Source organism: Mustela erminea, chromosome 14 (genome assembly GCF_009829155.1).
Source record: "Mustela erminea isolate mMusErm1 chromosome 14, mMusErm1.Pri, whole genome shotgun sequence".
Classification (NCBI taxonomy): Eukaryota; Metazoa; Chordata; class Mammalia; order Carnivora; family Mustelidae; genus Mustela; species Mustela erminea.
The window spans coordinates 37,526,323-37,551,808 of record NC_045627.1 but is presented as its reverse complement, the minus strand read 5'-3'; the positions used below and the strand labels follow the sequence as shown (position 1 = coordinate 37,551,808).

General features: G+C 54.1%; 1 protein-coding gene across 1 annotated transcript in view; it reads right to left on the bottom strand.

The window, feature by feature from the left end:
* Positions 1–2,428: 2,428 nt before the first annotated feature.
* Positions 2,429–25,486, bottom strand: part of SLC29A3 (solute carrier family 29 member 3) — a 40,534-nt gene continuing 17,476 nt past the window's right edge. Inside the window, exons 3-6 of the mRNA XM_032312697.1 lie at positions 19,738–19,820; positions 12,682–12,908; positions 8,356–8,518; positions 2,429–5,018 (exon numbers count right to left, since the gene is read on the bottom strand). Of these exons, the coding sequence (XP_032168588.1) occupies positions 4,364–5,018; positions 8,356–8,518; positions 12,682–12,908; positions 19,738–19,820 (1,128 nt within the window). The 3' untranslated portion in view covers positions 2,429–4,363. The remainder of the gene's footprint in view (positions 5,019–8,355; positions 8,519–12,681; positions 12,909–19,737; positions 19,821–25,486) is intronic.

The window sequence follows — 25,486 nt, the reverse complement described above, 5'->3', positions numbered from 1 at the left end:
TCCAGCCCCCAGGTCGGGTGTGTCTAGGCCGGAGCCAGGCAGGGCGGTAAAGAGCAGGCATCAGGACCAGAGGTGCTGGGCCCTGGGACCAGGTAAGGGATGGGTTCTGAAGCGCAGGGTGCCGCACTGTCCCGGCAGCAGCGGAAAGTCTGTTAAGGATCTCCTATTTGCTGGGTACTTCTACCTACAACCCAGGGGCTTTGTTACCTCTTACGGCAGCCCTGAGAAGCTTCTCATTTCAGATGGGAGAGGGTAACAGCAAGACTGGGCCAAAGCACCCATCTGGGAGGCAGCAGAACCAGAACTCCCACGTGGGGCGGGTGCCCGAAGCCCTGGCTGTCCGGTCCTCCCACACACTGCAGGCCTGGACTTCCCTCCCACTGGCAGGCAAGGGCAGGAACAGGGTGCTGTTCTCAGGGGGGATGCACAGGGCCACTACATCAGCTGGCCGGAGTTTTGTGAGGACAGAGAGCATGACCGGCTCCATCACTCTCCCTTGGGTCAAGCCCACGGCAGCCTGAAGTTGAGGTCATCTGTCAGGCTGAGTGTGGGTCAGCCCGCCACGTGCACTGTGAGGCCTGGTGCAGCCCGGGTGATGTGGGCTGGGTGTCAGGAAAGAGTGGGTGTGCTGGGTTGGCTCACTGGCACCCTGGACAGTCACATTCCAGAACTTATCATTCCCTTTGCAGATGAGGAAGTGAGGCCCCAAAGACAACGTGACTCAGAGCCAGTGCCTGGTGGAGGTAGGGGAAACCATTTTCTGTGCCCTATAGTCCTGTGTCCAAAGGTGGGCCCAGCACCAGCAGCCACACTGTAGTGACCTCAGCGGTAGGGGCTGGTGAGGCAGAGAAGGGGCTGTGGGGGCCAGGAGGGCAGGGGCTGGGGACTGGACGGACAGGGCAAGGGCTGGAAGCAACCCAAGGTCCTGTGCCAGGGCCCATGAGGACCCAGTCCAGAGGGGGCTGATCAGCTGCACTCGTCTGATCAGTTAGGCCAGGGCCAGTGGGCAGTCCATCTACTTGGCACAACACTCCTACCAGGCCATGGGGTGGGGAGTCAGGGAGACAGGGGTCAAGAACCAAGGAGAAAGTCAAGGTTCAAGCAGGGGAGCAAGAGGACAGGGCCTGCGAGGACCTCTCAGTTTAGGGAGAGCTGGATTTGATTCTTGTCTAGGCCACCTGGTAGCTGAGGGACCTTGGGTACGTTACTTAGTCTTTCTGAGCCTCCTTGTTTTCAGCTACGGATGGGGAGGTAATCGAGGTGAAGCACCTGGCGGAGGACAGCACCGGGCGAAGGCTCTGGGGGGCTGATGGAAAGGTTGGATGCTGGTTCTGTGGCCTGCTGACTACTCCCACCTGCTGTGGGGTCGAAATCCCTTCTGGGATCCTGCCAGGGTCCCAGCTGAACTGGGAAGTGGGCCAACCTCAGCCAGTAGGTGGAGGGCAGTAATGACTCAGGCCCAGCTGGCGCCATCACTGAGGAAGTGAGGATGGCAAACAGATACTAGCGGCTTTGCTTAGAAAGCCCACAAAGGTGAGCGTGGGCTGTCAATGCAACCACCCATGCCCATGGAATGAAACCTCTCAGCTGACTTCTGGCCCTCTCTCTTCTACTTGGAGTTCTCTATAAAAGCATTACATGGTCTCAGAAGCCGGGGTCCTGCAGTGACCTCCTCCCACATCATGTCCAAGCTGCTGCGGTGGCCCCAAATCTTCTCGAGGCAGCCCTGGGTCAAAGATGGCAGAAGGAGGAGTCTTTTGCGAATGACATCCCCTCTTGTAGGAACAAGCATTTTCTTAGAAGCGCCTGTCACTCGCTAGTCGAAGAGTCCGCTCTGGTGGCTGCCTCTGGCTTTCTTGGTTGAATTAAAGGAGGAAAATGAAAATATGTATGGTCTGGAATATAGACAAGGGCACGTACTAAAAACTGGCCCTTGGGATCGAATCAGAGACTAGGAGGCAAAGCCAGCTTCTTGGGGACTCCCCCACCCTCACACTGAAAAATATCCTTCTCTTCAGCAAGTTTGGTTCACTCCCCAAAGCGCGTGAGCTAGTTCCACACTGTGGTCACGTGAGACTAACCCCACGAGCAAGTGCAGTGCCTGGGAACGACCGTGTCTGAACACCGCTGTCTGTCCTTCTGCTGGGAGACGTGTTTTTACTTTCCTCCCTCCCTCCCTGGGAAGGAATGATCCCTTGTGAAATGCTCATGAAGGTGAGCAACTAAGTCGGCAGCACTCCCACCAGCCCCCACGCAGCCGATGCCTCCTCCTCCAGGAAGCTGGCCCTCGCCCTCCCCTCCATCCCCGGCTGGCCACTCTCTTGCCCCTTCACTTCAGCCTGAGGTTGGGATGAGTCACCAGCCAGACCACTGCCACCAAATGATCACCAGCATTAGAGGTGGGGGAAAAAAAAAACCAAGGGCGAGATTTCAGGCTCCTGCAAGGGGAGGAGAGACAGGAGAATTTATTTTTAGCTAAAACATTTTTTTTTGGTGCTCGCTTCGGCAGCACATATACTAAAAAAATTTTTTTGTATTCTAGATATCAAGTTTCAGAAGATCCGTCCAGGGTGTCTTCTCTAATTCTCTGGCCGGAGAGAGGGAGTGTGTCCGAGCCTGAGAAGGAGGGAACATAAGCTGCTCCCACTGGGTGGATTACTGGCTGCTTCCAGGGCTAATCGGCTGTCTGCAGGACACCGGGGGGGCCCGAGCTCTTCCGGGAAGGAGTGGGTAGATTGACGGCTCTTGGGGTTGCTGCTTCTTGGGGGGCAAGCTCTGTTCTTTCTGCACAACTGTCAAGAAAGAACTCCTGGGTCTGATCTAGCTCCTTTCTCTCAGATTCGCAAGCCAGCCTGCTCCCCCAAGGAACAGCGATGCAGAAGCCTTCAAGGAACTGGAGAAATGTAAATTACTACTCACATCAGACCATCCTGGGGGCCACACAAATTGAGGGTCGCCTGCTGCAAAAACAGCTGCAAAATACACAGCTGATCCAGGACAAACCAGGACAGAGCACCACTCAGGACCTGGCCGAAACTTCAGAGCTATCCTGATGTGCATATGGGTCGGGGAGGGTGGTGCCCCCTTTCGGGACACCTGCTGCCTTTCCAAGTCTAGGCCCCACCACTCTGCCTGCTCCTTGGCTGTGGCTCAGTGCACAGGGGCTCCGAGGAGATGGGGTGGAGGGAAGGATGAAGGGAGTACACCTCCTGTGGTTCACAACAGGCTGGAGATGCCCCCTGCCCCCAGCCCTGGGTAAGGGTACCAGGGCCTTACTATTTCTGGGATATAAGGCACAACTCCATAGGATTCCTATACCCTGTCTTCAAATATCCTCACATCATCCAGTTGGAGGATGCCGTTTCTGGCCATGACCCTGACTAATCCAGACACCAGTCAGGCTCTCATTAAATATCCAGGTATTCATTATGCCTTTGAACCAAGGTGCTTGACATCTTGTAAACATGGACGTGAAAAGACCCCTACCCTAGAGCAAGCCACAGACCACGTGGAGGATCCCTGTCAGAACTCCCAGGCCTGACCCCCTCAGTCTCTAGGATGGGGGAGCCTTCTAGAGCACAAGTTTAGGGAATGGAGGATTCCTAGAAGGCCTGTCTTTCTGGGGTCCCCTGTCCAGTGGGCGAGTACTCTCTTGCCCACAGAAAGCAGGGGTCTGCACAGCCTTGGGTCTTGGGCCTGAGAATTGGCTATTCCAGTGGACTTTTTTTTTTTTTTAAGTAGGCTCCACGTGCCCAGTGTGGAGCCCAGCGTGGGGCCTGAACTCACTAGAGGACCCTGAGATCAAGACCTGAGCTGAAAATCAAGAGTCCGACACTTAACCCACTGAGCCGCTAGGTGTCCCTCCATGGGATTTCCATTCTAGGGGAACCCCCTGGAGAGGGAGGGCTGGGAATTGCTACGTCCAGCTGTCCCCAGGAGGGAGCAAGACTGGGAGAGGCAAAGGGCCTGTGGTCAGGTTTTGGTACTGGCCTTGTAATAGTTTGGAGTCAACACTGGCGACGGAGTTCACAAGAGGCTGTAAAACGAGGCGGAATGTAACCAGAAAGGCGATGGGCATGTCCACTGTCCTCTGAATAACTGTGGTCACGGGGCTCCACTCACATGTCTTTTGGTCTCCTTCAGAGGTCTCAGGTGAGCTCTTGAAAGTGTCTGGAATGTGTGCCTGGCACGGCTGCCAGCTCCCCGGGGAGACAGGAGGCCCAGGCATGCTCAGTTCTGCACCGGGCCCAGCTGCCGCTCTCTTCTGCACGCTGACCCAGCCCTCCCAACACTCGCTCCCCACCCACCGGGGCTCCTAAAGTGTCTGTCGCAGGGCTCCAAGGTTCCTGCCATCACGCCTCTTCTAGATGAGGTGCACAAGCAGGGCGGAGCAGGCCGAGCCCAGGACCAAGCCCAAGCACAAATAGAAGGACATCACCACCCCTGTGGCCTCGGCCAGCTCGCGGGGCACGATCTTTGGCCCGTACATGAGTGCCAGCGTGCTGAGGTAGCCGTTGCTGAGCCCGAGCAGGGAGGTGAAGAGCACCGGGTAGAGGTCGGACCGAAAGAGCACCGTGTGCAGGTGGTTGCGGGGCTGATAGTTGCAGAACATGAAGAGGGGGAGGAGGCAGGTCCGGAGGAGCACCAGCCCGGGGAGCACCTTGCTTCTGGGCCCCGGCACCTGAATCCAGGCTGTGACCTGCCGGCCACACAGGTCGGCGAAGTTATACAGGAGGAAGGTGGTGAGGGGGACGAAAAACCTGGTGGTCCACGGCGAGCCCGAGCCCTTGTCGAGGGACTCGATGTTGGTGGAGATGGCAGGGAAGACGAGGCTGGTGATGAAGAAGAGGTAGACGACGCAGAAGCCCAGGCCGGCGGTCTTCTTCAGGATGGGGCGAAGGGGTGGTATAGAGGAGTCACGGGATCTGAGGGCTGCCAAGGGGGTGCTGGGGGAGTCCTGGGGTGGCTGCTCTTCCCCAGAAAACACATGGGCTGGCCAAACAGGTCTCAGGTAGAACCTGCAGAGGGAGAGGGCTCATGGTCAGAGGGCCCCAGAAAGCAGGGTCACTTTGGAGTTCTGGGGACATGGGCAAGGGACCCATAGGCCTGGTGCATGAAGCCTCAGGAAGCCCTCAGACATACGTGTGCCCAGGCAGCCACAGGGAGACCCGCAAAAGTCCTTGGCCTGCCCATCCTGGTGCTGCCTGAAAGGCTGGCCATGAGCAGGGACAGAGGGAAGCAGCACTAATGGCCACGTAGTGAGCCATTGTTTTCATTTTGCTTTGGGGAAGACATGGAGATAAAATAGCACTTTAAATATAATTTTTAAAATTATAAAAATAGCACAAGCTTGATGCAATGAACTCAAAATACAGAAGGAAAATGGTTGACTAGAATGAGGACGGCCACCTCTGTCTGGTCTCACTCCTTGGAGGTCCGGATGGTTAAAAATCTGGTGTGCATGGCTCCGTGGATGGGCAAACGTCCCCTCTCCCCCCACCACGTGTCCTTCCTAGTTCTGTTTCTTAAGCAAAAGGGGTCAAACTATACACATTGCAAAACTTCCCGCAACAGGGCAATTCCTAAATCTATTATATAAATAATGTATACAAATGTGTTACATAACAGCCTAAATAACATGCATAACTATGATATACACATGCATGCCCATAATTGCATCTAGAACAGTATCTCGTGGCCAACTGTTAATATGGAGACACGTGATTCAATGCCTCTCTGCTGGGTGGCATACTTCATTGTATGCATATGCAATGTAACCGCTCCCCTGCTGACGGACATTAAGGTTAGCTCCAATCTCTCTCTACTATGAATAATGGTGCAATGATGAGTCCCACACAGCCTTGCGCCTGTATGCTAGGACTTCAGTAGAGCAGATTTCTAGAGAAGGAACTTCTGGATCAAAACGTTTGTATCTTTCAATGGAATATTATGCAGATCCAGAAGTCTTGCCATTTGCGATGATGTGGATGGAACTAGAGGGTATTATGCTGAGCGAAATAAGTCAATCAGAGAAAGATAATTATCATATCATCTCACTGATATGTGGAATTTGAGAAACAAGACAGAGGATCACAGGGAAAGAGAGCAAAAAAATGAAAACAAAATGAAACCAGAGAGGGAGACAAACCATAAGAGACTCTTAATCTCGGGAAACAAACTGAGGGCTGCTGGAGGGGAGGGGGTAGGAGGGATGGGGTGGCTGGGTGATGGACAATGGGGAGGGTATGTGCTATGGGGAGTGCCGTGAATTGTGTAAAACTGATGAATCACAGACCTGTACCCCTGAAACAAATAATACATTATATGTTATTTTTTTTTTTTTTAAAAAAGCTTTTCTTTAAAATTTTGGTAGCTGTCAGTAAATTACTCTCTAAATAGGTAAGACCGATCTGTCTCTGCTCTGTACCACTCCCCTGCCCCAACTCCAGTCACCAGCCCTGTTAATCTTTATGCGATCACTGGTTTCTTCAAAAACACTGACCACAAATTATAACCATTGGGTTAGTTTATGTTTTATCATTTGGCTCCTTTGTTAAAAGACAGCTCCCTGGGGCAAGTACCATGTTTGCCTGTTTCCAGCTAGATTACCACACACAGAGTAACTCTTTAAAATAGAATAATAACTAATAAGTCTATAAAGGTATCTTCCTTCCATATCCTCAACACTGATATAATCAATATTTTCAATTTCTGCTACTTTCACCAGAGTAGAAGACACTTAGGTGGCTTGGCCTTGCCATCTTGCTGTGTGACCTTGCCTGAGTCACTCAACCTCTCTGGGCCTCAGATGCTGAAAGCCAGGAGACATATGCTGACCACAGGACCACATCCCTAACAGAAAGCTTGGTGTGGGGTTGGGATAACAGTAGCTCAGTGATGGCTGGGTTCTGGTATCAGCCCCCCCCCCCCCCCGTTTCCCCATCTGACATTAGGCCAGGCATGCCCCTCTCTGAGCTCAGTTTCCTCCTCTGTAAGATAGAGGGGTCCTACAGCCGTGAGCTTCTGAGGCCCCCACCAGGCCGCCCATCCAAAGTCCTAACAGGTAATAATCGAGTCGGTAGGAGGGCTCCTCCTCCAAACCACTTTCCCGTGTGATGCTGAGCCGGGCACTGCAGACTTGAACTCTGTCTTGTTCCACAACCGCTATTTAGGGGAAGGAGTAGTCTTACTTCCCTTTCTACTCAGCGGCAGATCCCGGCCTGAAGTCAGCTCTCAGAGGGCTCCACGCCAAGTTCCCCTGGTCAAACCTCTTCCTCATTAAGCTCTTCCACCTCTGTCTCCCGTCACTCTCCCTGATCAGCAGCCCCTGGTACTGCCTGGGGGTCCGTTCCTCCTGGGGGAAGCACCCATGGGCTCCCTTTTAACTAGGATTTAGTCTGAGCAGCCCCAGGAGCATGGCTGCCTCCAAAGCTCCTTCCTCTGATGTGTTTCTGTAAACCAGGAGTCTTGACCAAAGTTTTAATCAGCAGAGAAGAAGCTTCCATGGGACAAGCATAGCCCATGGGTATTCTCTGTCTCACAGGCTCAGCTAGAAAGGGTTTTGTGAGGATTTCAGCTGGAAAGTGAGATTAGAAACTAAGGTGAGCAACTGTCCCATTTGCTGAGACTTTCCCGGGTTTAGCACTGAAAGCCCCTCATCCTCAGAATCCCTCAGTCCCAGGCGAATAGGGAAGGTTGGCCACCCCACTGGACACACACCCGTGTGAAGCACCATAAACAGGACACAGAGACACAGCAGGAGTGCTGGGACCCTCCTGCCTTCTGCCCATTCCGTGACTCAAAAATGGTACAAAGGGCACAGCTCTGGAAACAAATCCGGTTCAAACCCGGGTCTGCGACTTACTAGGTAAGCAGCCTGGGCATGTCTATTAGCTGACAAAGCCTCGGTTTCCTCATCTGTAAAATGGGGAAGGGCGGTAACAACTGCACACAGAAAAAGTGAAGAAAAGACACACAGGCGTAAATGGCTGAGCTCAGCACCACCAGACAACATGGGTCCCCAAGGGAAAGGGCAGAGCTAGGACCTGGGCCTCCCCAGCTCTGCCAGCTTGCCCACTGTGCGGTCACAGGCTGGCCCCCTGGCCTTCTCGGGCTTTGTTTCTTCACCTGCAGAACAGGGCACATGATTCCTGCCTCTCCTACGTCAAATACGATAATGGATCAGGAAATGCCTTGACAAGAATAAAATGTGAGAAAAAGTTGAGGGCTGTTGTTAAAAGAGCAGCAAGAAACACGAAAGACGTGCGAGAAGAGGTGGGGAGAGAGGCCTGGGAAGACAGCGGGTACAAAGAAGCCGATCGGGGGGAACATCCCCGACGGTGAGGGGGGCCTCACCTGGCGTACTCCAGCCTCGGCAGCAGCAGGTAGAGCCCGACGCAGAGCCCGAGGAAGACGTCTGCTGTCAGGAAGAAGGCCAGGGTGCTGTCCGTGACGTCGCTGGATGCCGCCAGGTCCACCAGCAGGGCCACGGCACTGATGGTGCCCCCCATGGCTCCTCCTGCAGGGAGCACAGAAGGCCATGGAGATGGGGGGGGGTGGCCCCACCTCCCTGAGACTTGGGCATGCCCCTGTCCGCTCAGCCTTCATGGAACAGGAGTAGAAACTCTCCCTGCTTGACAGAGATGCTGTAGTCCTTAGGGGGCCCTGACGCCCAGCAGACACAGGGAGCTGGGCAGCCGTGAGCTCTGAGTCTAAGAGGGTATCAGAGGTCATGTCCCCACCCCAGGTTCCCATTGATGGGCTTATGGGAGCTGCAGCCTGAGGGGGCAAACACCCTCCAGAGTTTCACCTTCACCTCCATCTCTCTTTACCACCCTTCTTCTAGGGTCAGAAGTTTTCCACTGAGGGGTGGGATTTCTCAGAGAGTTCCCCTCTAGTGCCCTCAGCCCAAGCCACCACCAAGCAAACTGGGTCAGAGGTTCAGGGAGTGTTCTGGCACAGGCCCACCTGTGGCTCTGAGCAACACCGCCCCATCCCGGGCGTCCTCATCGGTTACAGAAACCCTGTGTCACCCGCCTGAGAGCTCATGGAGCTGACCTTGTATCCCGTGGGAAGTGTGGCACACATGCATGTGAATGAGGTTGCACATACAGCACACACACATGCTCACACTTTCTCATACACACTCACACACACATACACACACTGCTGTGCTATAACACTCTTACACACAAACAAACTCAGTCACATGCATGCAACCACCCTCCCACATGGAATGTTCTCTCTGGCCAAGGGCTTTGCCATGTGACCCATGTGAAAACATGTCACCACCATTGACCACTACCAACAGAGGAGGTGACACAACTTAGTGGATCCACAGCTCCGGGAGCCAAACAGGTGTACCTCTGACCCTTGACCCTGCGGCTTGTTCACTGCGACTGGGGAGGCTAACATGACAGCCTGGAGCCCCAGTTTGCTGGTCTGTAAATTGGGACTAAGAAGCCCTGCCTTGAACAGCTGCTGTGAGGCCTGAGCTCATGTCTGGAAAGGGCCCATACACAGTCAGCTTTCGACAAGTGTTGGTCCCCTTCTTTGCTGCAATCACACTGTCACTTCTGGGAGGCGGGGTGGGGAGATGGGGGGATGGACCTTACTTCCCTGTTGAACCCTCACAACCGTGGGTAGTCAACCTGTGCTAGGCAAGACTCGGAGGTTAGACACGGCTGTGCGTGCCCCCAAGTCATTTACTCCTCTCTGCCTCTGTTTCATTGGCTGGAAAATGGAGCTAATACTCGTCCTCCATCCCCTGAGGTCTGGTGAGTACATCACACTGCCTGGCTGAATGAATGAGTCTGCCTGCATTCAACAGCCAGGAGGCCAGGATACCGATTCTCAGGGAGACAAGGAGGTGGGTGACTGCAGGCAGCAAACAGCAAAGTGTTCTGTGCGGGCAGGGACAGCCCTGTCATTGTCACGCAGATGTGACCAGGTGGGGCAGGGACAGCCCTGTCACTGTCACGCAGATGTGACCAGGTGCCACTCTCTGCTGGGTGCTGCACAGAGCAGGAGCCAAGAGAGAGCAACGGTTGAGGGCCTCACCCACACTCTGCCTGACCCCTCTGTGGCTCTGCTGGGAACAGCCCACTGCCTCCCACCACAGATCCTTCCTCCCTAACCTCCCTGTGAGCTTTATTCGCCCAGGCGGGATCTCAAAGGACAGCAAAGAGATCAAAGTTAGCACAAGGAAGACAAAGAGCAGACTCTGGAACCAGAACACCTGAGTCCCATCCTGATTCTACCTCTTCTGGCTGTGTGGCCTTCAGCAAGTCACTGAACCTCTCTGTGCTTCCGTGTCCTCAGCTGTACGATGGGGATGTTACTAATGCCCACATCAAAGGCCTCTTATGAAGATAAAAAGGATCCTGAGCCCGAAAGCCTTGAGAATGGTGCCCGGCACAGAGGAGTGCCTATGAACCTCTCAGATTCCCGATTAGGTGTTTGGCTATTTCTGTCCTTCCTACATCAAAGCAGCAACAACAGGGTAAACCCCTCGCCAAGAGGGTGCCAGCTTCAGAGAAGCTGTAATCCCCACCTGGATGTTTTGTAAGAACTGGAGCTCAATTTGAGTAAGACACTTGCCGGCTGCCTGAGGAAGAGATCCTAACATCACCGCCTATTGATTTCCCTCTCTCTCCCCAACTCGTAGGGAATTTACAATATTATCATCAACAACAAACCAGGCCTCCGGGAGCTCATCTTTCATGACTCCCTACTTTTATCTCATCAGTTATGGAAATACATGCAAATGAGGGGTTTAAAAAAACACCAGTACAAAACAAATGAATTGTTCCTCGGATGCCTACACACGCAGAATTCACAGATGGGTTCCTCTGGTCCAGAAATAACGAGGGCTGGGGAGATGGCGTTGGGGCCTCTGGGAGCTGGGGCCACCTTGGATTTTCCAGGGTGAGGGGCACCTGCCTGATGGCTCCTCCCAACCCCCTGCAGAGTGATGACACTGGTTTAGGGTCTGGGGTAATCAGTACCGAAGTGTGAGGGCCGGACTTCTCCACTTTTTCAAACATGGAATTTCTGAAAAATTCACAAGAGAGTCCCCTTTTCGAGAAGATTCCCCAGGTGGCCCGATGAACCTGAAGGACCCCCTGCCAGCATAAATGGTGGGTTTGGTCACTGGTAGACAGGTAGCCAGCAAGGTGGTTGTAAGGAAAAATACATCTGTCGGCAGGATGGAAGGAGATGAGACGTTTCTCTCTGAGACTCAGGTGACAGATGAGATCACATCCAGTGCTTGGAGGCCATTTCCCTCAAGCTAGGCATGTCCTTCTCAAAGCTCTGCTACAGGCATATTGACTGTACTCAAGAAACTTAGCCATGGGCCCACTTTCATTTTACTTTAGACCCAAGGATTTCCCCGGACAGAGCCAAAAGCCTAAACTTTTGTCCAAAATGGCAAACAGGCTTGAGCTCACATCTGAATTCTGATTTGCAGGTAGGAACACCTCCAGTGCTGAGCTGAGAAGGGATGGGAGGCTCGGGGGAGAGATGGATCTACTAGTGATGTTCATGGACACAGAAGAGATTCTTTGTGAAATTCTTTTCAAGTGGGCAAATGCTTATAACCCTCCTTCACACAACAGGGACAGGCTTGGACGCTGAACACAGACGCTGAGTTCCCAGTCTCGCGTTAAGGGACGGTGGTCTTCTGTGAAAGCACAGATTCTTACTGACCCTCCTCCTTTTTTTCTTGTTGGGACATCTGAGCGAGGGAACAGAGCTGCTAAAGGCCTGGACCACGGGCTTAGGATCAGCATCAAACTTCAGCCAAAGGAGTTGACCCAAGTGGTGCATCTGTGTTTCCAGAGACGGCCAAAGTTCAGGGTCATGCAGGTGCTTATTTGCTAGGCTATCCGGCTCCCAAGAGGCTGGGTCTGTTCATCTCTGAATCCCTGGCACATAGTAGGTCTTCTATAAAATGAGAAAGGAAGAAAAGGGGGAGGAGCTAAGAGGAAGGCAAAGGAAAGAGAAGGCAGGGGACAGGAGAAGGCGAGGGAACGAGGAGGAAGGGAAGAAAGGAATGCTGTTGCAGGAGATGCACTCGGTAGACGGATGTGTTTGCCCTAAGGGACTACAACTGGCTTCCCTCCCAGCTGCTCTTCTCACAGGATGATTTTCATGCTCTCCTGCTGATGCATGTGGGTCTGTGTTCCCTCCCCTCAAAGGCCCGTGGGCTTATGGCTATGGTGGGCGTTGGCCATAAATGGCTTCCACATCTAAGCTATGAAAGGAAATAATAATGTTTCTGCCTGGGTCTCCTGGGATGCTCACTCTGGTGACCCAGGCACCACGCCCTGGGGAAGCCCAACAGGCCTCGCCGAGACCCCGGTAGAGAGGAGCCCCCCAGGCCCCAGGCCCCAGTTTCTCAGAGTGGGCCCTCCAGCCGGGCTCTGCTCTATCGGCTAATGCCATACAGGGCAGAGGAGAGCTGAGCTGTCCCTGACTACTCCTGCCCAGGTTGCAGATCTGTGAGCCAGACATGACTCCTATCATTTGAAGCCACTAAGTTTTGGGGTGCTTTGTTACCCAATAATAGTGCAAATAGAGCTAACACTTGTTGCCTTTTCTGGAAGGGTCACTGCATGTCCCTCTGCATGACCCCCCAGGTAGACTAACCTAGTCGGCTGTCTGGAGGCCGGCTCTTACCTGATATCAGCGCCTGGGAATTCCTCATGGGGAAGGAACCTGTCATGCCGAAGACGCTGCTATTGAAGATGGTGGAGGTCCCGCTGAGGATCGCCATGCAGATGATGGTGACAGCAAAGAAGCCATAGGTCCAGGAGGAGGTGTCCACCTTCACTAGTGCAGTCATCACCAAGAAGATGGCCAGCATGATAGTCAGCGAGGCCAGCACACGGACTTGAATCGGAACCCTGGGCGGGGTGGAGGGATGCCAGAAGCTGTCACAGATCCCCTTGGGCTGGTGGGGAAGGTTCTTAAGGGACACTCTGCAGCTGGGAGGCCTGGGCCTGAATCCTGCCTTCCTGGCTCACTAGCTGTGTGGCCTTGGGTCAGTGACTCAGTCTCTCTGGTTTTAGTTCCTGTGTCTGTACAACAGAGAGAAGGATGGATCCACCTGTAGGGGTGGTGGTGAGGGTCTCTGGAAGGGAGTGTGTGGAGTGCAGGGGGCAGCATCAGCTCAGGGCAAATGCTCGGTGGATATTGCTTCTTTTCATCTTGCTGTGAGGTTCAAGGACAGGACAGGAGGTCTCAAGCCCGTGCTCTCAAGCTGAGTTCCCACTGGCTTTGGCTAGTGTTTCAACAAACTCACCACCCTCTGGGCTTCCTTCTCCCCAAACTTAACAGTGGCGGGAGGAGGGAGACGAGCAGTAAACCAACACCATCGTCATCACAGAGCAATCACCCAGATAGTACTAAATTCGTGCCAAGTACCCTTCGGAATGTTTCTACATGCTGACTTGTTGCCTTCTCATGCCAGCCCTGCAAGACAGGCCCTCTGACCATCCTGCAGGTAACAAGGAAGGAAACTGAGGTCAGAGATGCTAAAGAACTTGCTCAAGGTCACTCACTGTGACCCCAAGAGGACTGGCTCCAGGTCTGTACTCTCAGAAGGACACTCTACGGCCTTCCTGGAAGGAAGGGAATCTGGGTGGTCCAGAACAGGCCAGGGCAGAAGGATTCTCCTGCGATGGTTTCAGCTGTCACGGGCAGCTGCTGACGCCAAGCCAGAGCAGCCCTGGGCCAGCCCCACACCCACAACGCAAACCACACGCTCCTCTGGGCCCCCCACCGCCCAGATGCTTCCCTGAAGGGAGGAGCGGGGAAGGTTGGCTCTCCAGGAAACTGCACATTTTTATTCCAGGGAGAGAGAATATCATGGAAAGGGGCTGTTTAAATCATCAGATTAGACTAAGCTTTAAGCCGGATTGGATATTTGGTTAATTTTCCTGTGAGCCAGTGGGTGGGGGCTGGGAGAAAAGCCAGATTAGTTATACACACATAAAATTTTTTTTTTTTTTATAAAAAAGAAAGACCTGAAAGGTTTTTTAAAAAATGTATCTACATATATATGTACATAAATAGGTGTGAAATGATGAGCATGAGAAGCAAGGAGTTTTCAAAGTGTTTCTGCGGCTCCAGGCTAACTGGAGTTTTCTCTGATCTTAGTTCTGATCCTAGCTGGAGGGAGGACAGGTGCCACCTATGCTGCGTAAAGGGTAGAGGGAAGCCTGCGGGTGTAAAGGGGCAGTTCAAGGTCTCGGTGTGATTCCACGGGGAGCAGGGGAAGAGAACCCAGGTCTGCTGAGCCTCCGCCCAGGACTATCTGCCAACATGCATTCTCTCTGGTGTCTTTTATGCAAACATTTATCAGACAGTTCCAGTGTGTCAAGCCACCTGCTGTGTGACCCCGGCCCCGCACAGGCATTTTGCTTTAGTGTGCACAGTGCTCCATTGGGAGGGCCCCAGGGCATTCTGGGTGCATCCAAGGGGGTACAAAACCCAGCCTGAGGGTCGCACAGTCTTTCTGGAGGAGGTACCCAAACTGGAGTATAAGGAGTGTTGGGATGTGAGGGCATGTGTCTGGTGAGAGGGGACACGGCACGTGCAGGGACCTGGCCTTGGACTGCAGGCGAGATAGAGAGCAGAGGCTGGAGGGAAGCAGAGCCCTATCCTGGAGGGCCAGGTCCAGCTGCTAAGTGCCAAGGCTTGACCCTCAGGGCAGGGTGTAGGATGCATGTGCAGGTTTCGTCTGCCAGTATCCTTTCCCTGAGGCACACTCTTTCTTCCACGCCAAGTTCTGGAGAGGTGGCTGGCCACCTTGTCCACCCTGACCAAGCCACAGATGATGGACACACGATGACTTGGTCTGGGGTAACTGGAGTGTCTTATGCCACAGGGGCAGGTCACTGGTTTGGGTTTGGGATTAGCATGTGAGCCAGGCAGGGCCAGTGAGAGCCCTCCAGGACTGAAAGGTGGAGAGAAGTTCCTTCCCTGCCGTGACCATGCTGGGAGCTCCTGGTTGTCACCTGGCCAGCTGCATGGAGAGAGACCACATTTGGGATGAAGCCAGGCAGACACACACGGAGCCCAGGAACAGTGCAAGAGGACAGCCCTGGGCACATACACGATCTCCTAGATCCAGCAATGTGCGACTATGTGTGGCAGCAGCCCTGATTTTAATTTTCCAGGTCAAGAATGAGAAAACCCTTTTTGTGTCTCTGTTGTTTGTTATCAAGAATGCTAACTCACACAAAGAGGCACATGAAGGCTTCTAGCTGGTGGTTGACTTGCCCATGCACCATCCCTCTACCTCGCCTTCCACACTGGGTCCGAGAGTCCCCAGGCAGGTCAAGCTCGGTCTCTTTCTGTGGGAGCTGGTTTGGTAAGACATCCTTTATTGGCTGCCTTCCCCTCTCATCCCGCCCCTCCATTCTCCTACCTTCACCTCCCAAGTAAAGGGCTCACACTTCAAATCCCTGTTGCAGGGGCTGTTTCTGGGGAACCCCGCACCATGATGCATCTTCCCAGGGTCTGCAGAGGACTCATCCTGGGCAGGAGCTGGGAGGCAGACAGGTAGAGCACCTGGACCCCTGGGGGCCCAGAGTATCTAGTGTAAGTGCACACCAGCAGTCCTGGAGGCTGGTGGTTAGGCCTACCTCTGATGCTCGGGCTGGTTCTCCACACTCAGCCGGGTTGCACCGTGCCCTCCACCCTTTCCCAGCAGCTGAAGCTGCCCCATGCCCCAAACATAAGAGCCAGCAAGAGCTCAGAGCCTGGGTTAGCATAACGTTCCCATTTACAATTGTAAATATTAAGATAGTTACGGAGAGAGAGGGTGGTGACCGAGGCCGAAAAGCTTTACCAGATACCTGGGGCAGACTAGAGACAGGAGGAGTGCCACCAGGACAGTGCTCTGTCTTGTTTTCCCCTGCCCTTCCCAGGGTGGACAGAGGGCCTGGGAGGGACCTGGTGAGTCCCCGATAGACCACACAAACTGACAGGCAAGGCTTATTAACAGTGGAGGGAGACTTTCTGCTTCTTGACCTCCCAAGCATGGCAGGCAGACCACTGGAAATACTGAGTTTGCAGCCAGCATCAGGCATCGGCTCTGCCTCTAACCACTCCTCCCAGTCCCGGTGAAGATGAAGTCCATGCCAGGAATGCTGATGGTGTCCCAGGAGCTCTCTGGCACCTGTCCCAACAAGGTAATTAGTTGCCCCTACAGGAAGGTTGCTCTGGAGGAAGCTGGGGGACTGCTCGCCCAGCACCCCCAGGGTGGTGGGAGGTGAGGAGGTAAATGCCAAAGGCAGGCCAGGAGCAGCAGAGTCCCTGCAGGTCCCTCCCCTGCACGGGCCTCCTCCTTGCCAGCAAATCACCTGCCACGTGACCCATTCTGCCCCAGGTCCTCAGGGGTCCTCCATGGGGCTCTCTTCAATGCCCACGAAGCTTTATGAGATGTGCTACACCGAACCCACCCCACGTGCAATAACGGGGGCATGCTGGCCTCTCTCTGCTTCTTCCACCTGCGCCGAGAGAGTGGCGGGGGGGACAGGGACATCGTCACGATGGTAGAGACAGTCTAGACAAGGGCTGCCCTGGTGTCAGGGGTTTTGCTCTGGAACAGGGGATGGCCGAGACGACTGCTTCGGCCCCGGGACCCTGGGCAGGCCACAGGAATGTGAGATTCTGGGCAAGGGCTAGGGCTGCCAGCTCCCCTCCCCCTTGTTCAGGACCCCAGGGGACTGATTTCTTCATAAGTCTCTCAAATGTAAATTCTACTCATAAGTATTTATGATGCTACAGATTTAACATAATAAAACACTTGGAGATTATGGATGAGCCAGTCAGAGAAAGCCAGGGTTCTCCAGGAAGGGAGAAAAGGAGACGTTTCAATCTCGCACATTAAATAAAAAACAGCTTAGCCGCAAACCATCTTCCCACAGCCCAGAAACAGACGGAGGCCCGCAAGCGCTCCCCACATTGCCTTCATCCCTCTCTTACAGGGAGGAGGGCCAGGGCAGGCCCTGAGGTGGGCTGAAACTTCTGGAAGAAGCCCTATAGTGCTGAGCCTTCGCAGCCAGCTCCCTGCCTGACTTTGGGAGGGTGGCTACCTGGGCGGTCCCCTGTCCCCACTGCAGGCAGACCTAGACCTCCTTGACCACCTCCTTCCTTCCAGCTGCCTGAAGCCAGGGCAGAAGGCTCTGAGGTGTGGCTCTGGCCACAGGGAGGAGCTGGGGGACCCAGAGGTTCCAAGTAGAAGTGTGGGGCAAGGAGGGGCCCAGTTCCCACCTGGACTCACCCTGTGAATTTGACCTCCGTGTGCCTATCTTCCCATCTGTAAAGCAAGGTACTGAGTTTCCCGCTCTCCAGCTGTTGGGAGGATTAAAGGAGACAAAGCTCTAAGGGGTAGGAGTGCTCTGAAGTGCTACCAAGTGTCCTGAGGGCCAACCTTCCCTATTGCTGACCACTGTCCCAGGTCGGCTTCTGGCCTGCTGGATCTCATGACCACAGAAGACGCACAACGCCAGCCTGGGCCACCCCGCACTGGTCCTGTGGTCTTGGGTATAGCTCCTGACTTCTCCCTGGAAAGGCGCTCATGTTAGGGCCTCCCTCTAGGGTTATTGTGTTGTCACCAGGCATCACCCCTTGTTATAGTTCAGACACTGATGCCCGATCTAGAAGGGGGTGGGGGCTCTCACTTACATGAGCCCGGGCTGTCTCCGATGGACAAACCTGCGTCCCCAGGCTAGCCAGGCAAGTGGACAGAGAGGGTCATGAGAAAGTCCTAGAAAGGAGTGGGTGGTGAGAGACCAAGGGGCCCTCCACCACCTTGGCTGTCACTCCCTCTTCCTCATCCTTCTCCTTTCTGTTCCCTTCCCTTCTTCCTGCCTTCTCTCCTGCAGCTCTTCCCGCCAGGGACCAGGAGTGTGGAGGGAACACTGGGCCCTGCTCTGAGTTCCATTCTTCCACTCATTCCTCCCGGGGTGGGGTGTGCTCTGGAGACTGTGCCCCACCTTTGAGGACATGGAGGGTAGCCCCATGTGCCAGGGGAAGGCAGGAGGAGGCAAGGTGAGGGTCAGCAGGCTTACCTCAAGGCCATCTGAGCCCCACTGTGCTCTTTGCCCTTACGGCCTGTACTTTGGTTTTAAAATGGGTGCAAATTCTTTGCCTCTCCTTCCATCGACAGGTGGGTCTACATCCCCTCGAAACCAAGTGACCTTGGGGAGTGCTTGCCCAGCCAAGTCTGGCTTAAGTGACACCGTGCGGCCACGGAGACTAGCTTACAGAAACCATGTAGCTTCTGCCTTGCTCGTTTAAGCACCTACTCTTCAGCCACGAGACGGAAAGTCCTACTACCTGAGACCACCGTGCAAGAGACCATGGGGAGGGGAGGGGAGACGAGAGGAGAAGGAGATGGGGGCCAGAGAAGGGCCAGCCGCACTGTCTGCGACCACATGGGAGGCAGGAAGACAGAGCTGCCAACTAGCCCAATGACGCCCAGATCGTGAGACAGACTCATTACTGTTAGTGTTTAAACTGCGACCATGCTTGGGGATCACTTGAATGCCACGACAGATAATTGCAATAGCCCCATTGCATAATATATTTGGAAGGACCAGTCTATCCAGGCTTAGCCCACTTGCTGCTTCTCTCCTCCTGTGCTCAGAGCAGACCCCATCCATCAGTCCTAGCACACTGCCTGAGGCCAGACCTGCCTCGGAGACCTGTTCCACCAGACATCCAGGCCAGCACTGCAAAGTTAGCAGAGCTGGGTAAACCTGATTGGCCAGCAGGGATCTAAGGTTCCAGGCGGCTGGGCCCAGAGGAGCCCAGGTTCCTATTGGTAGCTTAGGGGAAATGTGGGCCAAGAAGCTAGGGCTAGTGCTCCTACAAACCTCAGTGGAGAAGAAGAGTCCCCCGGTGGAGTCTAAGGGCCATGCTAACTTGCCTGGCTGTCTCCTGCATCATTTCTTCCGCCACAGCGCAGCCATGGGGCTCTCTCCCAACCCCTACTCTAACACAGTGTCAGGAGGTCCCCACAGGGCCTCTATGAGTGGTCAGCACATGAGCTGGCAGCCCATTCCATGGAGCGAGTGCCAGAATCATGGGGAGCCAGGCTCTCTTGACACTCTCAGACTGCTTGCAGGTGGGTCCGTCAGTTAAGTGTCTGACTGTTGATTTCAGCTCAGGTCATGATCGCAGGGTTGTGGGATCGAGTTCTGCGTTGGGCTCTATACTCAGTAGAGTCTGCTTGTCCCTCCCGCTCTGCTCCTCCCTGCCGGCTCTCCCCACCTCTATCTCTAAAATAAATACATTTTAAAAATCTTAAAAAAGATCAGCTTCCACCGGTCTTGCCCACCCCTCCCCCTGGGCCCACCCCCACCATCCACATGGTGGCCTCCGGCCACACTGTCTGCAACTCAGGCAGCTGGTAACAGACAGGCTCCCCAGATGGAAAAGGAGGAAGAGGAGGGTCCCGACATGCCTCCTGCTGGCTGCTGACACAGGGTCCTAGCATGTGGCTGGGAAGTGAAAGCCCAGCTCCCGGTCCTGGCTTCCCTCGACGGGACCCTGGCTCGCCCATCTGACCTTTCGGTCTTTCCTGCCGGACTCCTGCTTGGGGGCCTGCCCCTGCAGCGGCTGAAAACCAGCAGCCCACACCAGCAACCATGAGCGAGAGGCACTGGGAGAGGGCTGGAGGCACAGGGCAGGGCTGGGAGAGGGAGGGACGTGGCCTACCTGTTGACGAGCAGGAAGTTCGCCATGAGGCACAGCACATTGGAGACGGTGGAGGCAACGGTCAGGTAGCTCTCAAAGTAGTTCTGCAAGCACAGAAGTAAGGGAGCTGCTGATGTCACCGTGGATGGACGGGAGGGCTCCCTGGAGAGCAGAGACCGCGCCCCTCCCCTCCCCACTGTCTTCAGAAACCAGCATGTGATGGACAGGTCTGCTCCAAGATGGTGTGGCCCCGCCCCATGGTGACCTATGACCACTTACTAGGTCCCTCAACAGACACCAATATAAGCCATGCGAAGTGCTGGGGACGTAAGTCAGGATACGACATTGTCCCTGCCCTCAGAGAGGCTCCTAACAGTCTGCAGCCCATGCTCTCCCCTCCTCTACCTGTCCTACCCACGGACAGCCAGTGTGGACAGGACCCAACTGTGAGCACGTGCACACCATCAGACTGCGTCCTGCCAGCCTGCTCTGCCTCCCGCCAGATTTCAGTGATCCAAATGCGCTTTGTTATGACCCAACCACATTCCAATGTTCTTGCCACCAAGTGAGGCCTCTTAGAACTACACCAACCCTGATGTCTGCGGGGACACTTTGTTCTGACTCTGGATTTGCCCCCTCAGGAGAGATGCTCCCCAGAGGTCAACTGGGAAATGGCTCCTAGACTGGCCGAGAGAAGAGAAAAGGGCATTTTTTTCTGGAAGTGGGTGCCGAGTACTCCAGACGAAGCGTGCAGGAGACCACACGATGAAGAGCTCTTGATCAGAACATGCGGGAATTTATGGCTAAAGAAACTGTACGGCAATTGTGCCCGGTTCTCCAAACTCAGAACTGATCACTCACTAGGACAGATGTTACTGCGTATCCATTATTCCTCAATATACCTGTCTTTAAAAAAAAAAAATCAGGAAGGGCTGACTTATCTTGGCTTGGGTCATTGTCAAGTCATGAACCCCAGGCTGGTACTGATTGCAGGTTCTAAGCCATGAGTACAGATGACGCGTATTAAGCATTTCCTGTGTGCCCAATACAAAGGCTTTTTATTAAATATGTTGTTCACTCTGAAAAAGAAAAAAGCTGTGAGCGTTCTCCTCTGGAAAGCTCACAAAATTGGACTTAACTGAGGCAGTGTTTTGAGTCACAAATGTGCCAAGCGCAAGAGACAGGCGTGCAAAAGCCTCACCAACGCACAGAGCACTGTGGCAGTTGTACGGATCACAACAAAGAACGAGACACACCTCCCGGTCACTAAGAAGGAAGCATCCCACTGGGAGTGTAAGATAGAGTGTGAAGGTATTTTCATCTCAAAACACCACGGGGAGAGATGTCAGAATTTTGTGGGTTTTTTCTTTTTTTTTTTTTTTGCCAAATCAGAGGTAGGAGTGGTGAGTTTGAGAAGGGGTTCCGGGTCAGGGAGTGGGACCAGGGTCACGTGAGAGAATGGGAAGGAGTACGGGTTTGGGGAAAAGTCCCAGAGGAGGTGGGATCTGAGTCAGACCTTGATACGGACGGTCAGATCTGTCCTTTCTGGGGGAGTCTGATTGCAACATGGAGCCCACAAGAGAAAGATATCATAATGAGCTCCTTCTGGTCAGAAACTGATTGTTCCAGGGTCCCTTTTTAAAGCCTGCAGAGTGCTTTGTGGTCTTTGAAATCTGCACCCTGAATATCAGGTAGTGGTGGCCGTGCAATTAAAATGGTAATCACAGCGACTGCGGGCCATCAACCATGAGCCTTAGAAATAGCCTCCCTCCTTTGAGGTGCCACCTCATTGTTCCTGCCCTGATGGGCTCAGTAGAGCCTGGACTGGCCCGAGGCACTCAGTCAATTACGTCTTGACACAGTGGCTGAGCCTACGTGAGGCCAGGCAGGCAGAAGCCACGGAGAAAGGCCCCCAGGAAGAGACAGCCGCAGGTGGGGGCCATCCAAGACAGCCCCGAATCTGAGCCCCCTCCCCACCCCGACGGGGGTCCCTTCAATTCAGTGGCTGCTCACTCGTTCCATGCAAGTCTACGAACAACCACTGCACGGGACGCAGAATCTCTGTCTTTGTTTTTTTTGAGCAGGCTCGGGTTCCCTGAACATTTTAGGAATGGGGATTTTCTAGGTAATTGAATGTTCTGGTTTGTTGATATTTAAGCAGAGAATTGTCCTTTTAATGGTGGAAAGCTTTTTAAATATTGACAACGGAGTAAGGCTGGAGGAAGGCTCTGCCTCCCTTTCTGTTGACGGAGCCCATTTTCTTGGCTTTTCAAAGAACATGCAGGAGGGGCGGAATGGACTGGACCGTGGCCTGTTTCTCTACTGGCACAGATGGGGGCTGTAGACGGTTGTGTAGGCTGACTCAGCACACCCCATGGAGTTTTGGTTTTTTTTTTTTTTAAACTTAATTCCTGATATAAACCTGTGGCGGGGGGGTGTAACTTATTTGATGCTTTTGCCTGTAAGTAGAGTTCTAACAAAATGTGGTGGACAGACTCTCTAAGGGGCCCCCACAGTCCCAGCCTCCTGTGCTCACGCCCTTGTATGGGATGCCCTCTGCTAAGTGTGGGTGGGAACTGCGACTTGCTTCTAGTCAAGAGAATACGGCAAAGGGGCAGCCATACACAACCATGCATATGGGACAACGTTACATGAGATGTAGCACCTGTCTTGTTGAACCCCCTTTTTTTCCTCCCTTGATGGCTCTGAGGATGCAAGCGGCCATCAGGGGAACCCCAAGTGGCAAGAACTACAGGTGACCCCTGGTTGCTCAGAGAGATTTCTGGCCAACATCCAGCAAGAAACCGAAGCTCTCAGTCCTACGACTGCAAGGAACTGGATTCTGCCGACAACTCAAGGAAGCCTGCATGCGGTCCTTCTCCAACTGAGCCTCCAGGGAGACCGCAGCCCCAGCTAAGCCCTTGATTGTGGCTGTGTACAACCCAGAGATGAGAACTCCATCCAGCCGTGCCCTGACTCCTGGCCCACAGACACTGTGAGATAGTAGTAACTGTGTGTCATGTTAACCCTCTGGAGTGTGTAGCATTTTGTTACACGGCAATACATCCTTAATGAATGAGGGTTGGGGGCAGCTGAGTTCCTATCTATCCTAAAAACTATCCAGAGTTTTTTTTTGCATGTTGCTGACTTCTTGTAGTTTACATTCAGTTTCTTGATGAAGACAGGGCTAGCTCACTGTGATCTGGCCAGATGCAAAGACCAATGTATCTGCCCATGAGGGAAACAAAGTTTATACTTGCGGACATCAGTCCCCTTAGCCTTTCCTCATCAAATCCTTTGCTGAAATCAGGCTCATTTTGTGCCGATTCCAAGAAACAGGACTTAGCTTCCGTGCCACCCCAGATCTGTTCACTGCCCGCCCCTCGGGCCATGTGCCTTGCCACTCAGTCCCACGGTCATAAAGCCACTGCTGCCCCTGCCCCCAGAAAAGGAGGTGACTCCTACAGAGAGACCGCTGTGCTGCACACTGCCTAGGGTCAGGTGATACTCTCTGAAGTGGGGACAGGAAAAGCCCCAGGACATATGCTTTGACCAAAGAGAGGCAGGAAATGGGAAGGCGACAAGAGGTAAACTTCTTGACTTTCTTCTCCCTCAGTCAACTGGTCTACGGATGCGGTGGCCCCATGTGGCTTCTCCAGATGCATGCGGGGCACCCGAGCAGCCAGCTGTGTTTGTTGCAAAGCTGTGGCCAGCCTGCATCTGCTCTCTCCCACCCCTGCCTCACTTCTCTTTTCCCTCACTCTTGCTTCCCTAGGACGGTGCACGTGAGATGGTATTCATACATAATGGGTGGCCTTGGGCTCCTTTCTAAGAAACATTCAGCAGTGAAGGCCCTAGTTTCCATCCTGGACTGTGCCCTTGGCAGACCAGTAGCTGGCCTTTCCTTCCTGGGTTTGTCTCATTTGCCTGCAAGGGATGTTGGGGCTCCCTTCTCCCATTTTATTCCAGGCGATGCAAAAACATTTGAATATTGGTTCAAACACATTGGTAACCATCCTGCCCCCTCCAAAGCAATCTGTCGTCACCATCCCATAGGGCGATCTCATGTCATGCAACGTGTGGGGAGGATTCATGCCACAATTTGCCTGCACTTGGGCCTGGTTCCTAGGAGCTCCCTTAAGAGGCTCTGTTGTTATTACCACACCACGTGCCCCACGTGATTGATGAACATGGCCTCTACCTCCAGAGGTGGACCCAAAGACCCCAAAGGCCAGTGCCGGCCATGCAGGAGTGGAGGGACAAGGAGAGCCCCGGGGCAGGGGCACTGGGCCACCTCGTGTGAAGGTGGAGGCTACGCCTTGCACACCCACAGGGAACGCCAATCCTGAAGCAATGAGATGAATGAAACCCCTCATGGCCGTGCCACAAGGCAGCCCTGTTTCTACAGTCCACGGAAAACCTACGTCCTGGGGGGTCCTTCCTACAGGTAGGAGACACTGTGATGCAGCAAGCAGGCAGGGCTGGAAGATGGGTGGGAGTTGCAGGGCAGGGCATGATGGGATGACTGGGCCTCTCGGAGTGGGGTTCTCTGCCTTGGCCGTCGGGAGCCCCAGAGGCTAGTCATCCTATAGCTGTCTGACTGGCCGGCAGCCGCTGCCCACCCAATCAGCAACCTGTCCCGTGGTTCCCTGAAGATGCGGCCACCCCCGTGTGCCCCGCACCATGCTGGTGGCTTGGTGTATGCCCTCTGGGAGCTCGTAGCCTGGCACCATCCTGCAGCTAGAGCACAGGGGACACAAGGTATGGAGGAAGGAAGGAGGAGTCTGGGGGTGCTTCCCACAAGAGACCCTCTTGGACCGCAGCCTGAACAGTTGGGGGAAGTTTGCCAGATGGATATGGGGAGGCGGGGAGAGAGCCTGCACTCCAAGTGGCAGGAGCAGCACATTCAAAGGCCCGGAGGGTTGCTTCCTTGCCAATTACGACTCAGACACAAGCACCTTTGTTAGAACAGACTTCCCGAGGCCTTCCTTGGCATCGACAGGAATCAAATGTACTGTGCAGTGCATTCAACCCAGACATCCCAGGACAGGTGGCCACGGAGCCACGGCACTCACCCCTCCCTTTCAGGGTGCTGATGGGGAACAACAGTCCCACCAGTCACTGTTCTGAATTCGCCAGCCTGATGGGAGGCAAGGCCCAGCTGAGGAAGAAAGAGGAAAACTTCTGCTCCTTGTGTGTCTCCTCCAAGCTCCCTGCTCTCCACCATCTCCCAGCAGGCTGCAATTCCCTGGGCCTTGGGCAGGGCTCAGCCCCCAGGTCACCAGCCACCTGGTCACGCTGGTCACACTAAAGTCATCCTTGGCACGGGGCAGGTAAGCCAAGTGGTGGCACAGAAGCCCCACATAGTGCCAGGGAACTGCCAGGGAACAAAATGGCCCCCAGAGACCCCAGTCCCTTTGTTCTTAACACAGCCTGTAAGGGAAGGCAGAGCTGGGTTTGCTCCCATTTTATAGATAAGAAGCCTGAGGCTAACAGATGGATGAACCACACAGAAGTGCCTACCTGGCATATGCTGGTGGCAGATCTTTTGATACAGGTTAGGGCTGGGGGTACATTTAGCCACTCTAGCTGAGGGAGCCCGCCCCACAGACGCACAGGCTCAAACACTGTCCCTGGGATTGTGCCATGACACTGAGGACCTAGTGGCCAGCACTGGCAGCCTACGGGCCTTCCCAGCTGTGAGCAGCTGTCAGCTGCAGACTCCAGGGTCCCATCAGGGCGGTGTCTTCCCTCTGCCCCAACCCTCATA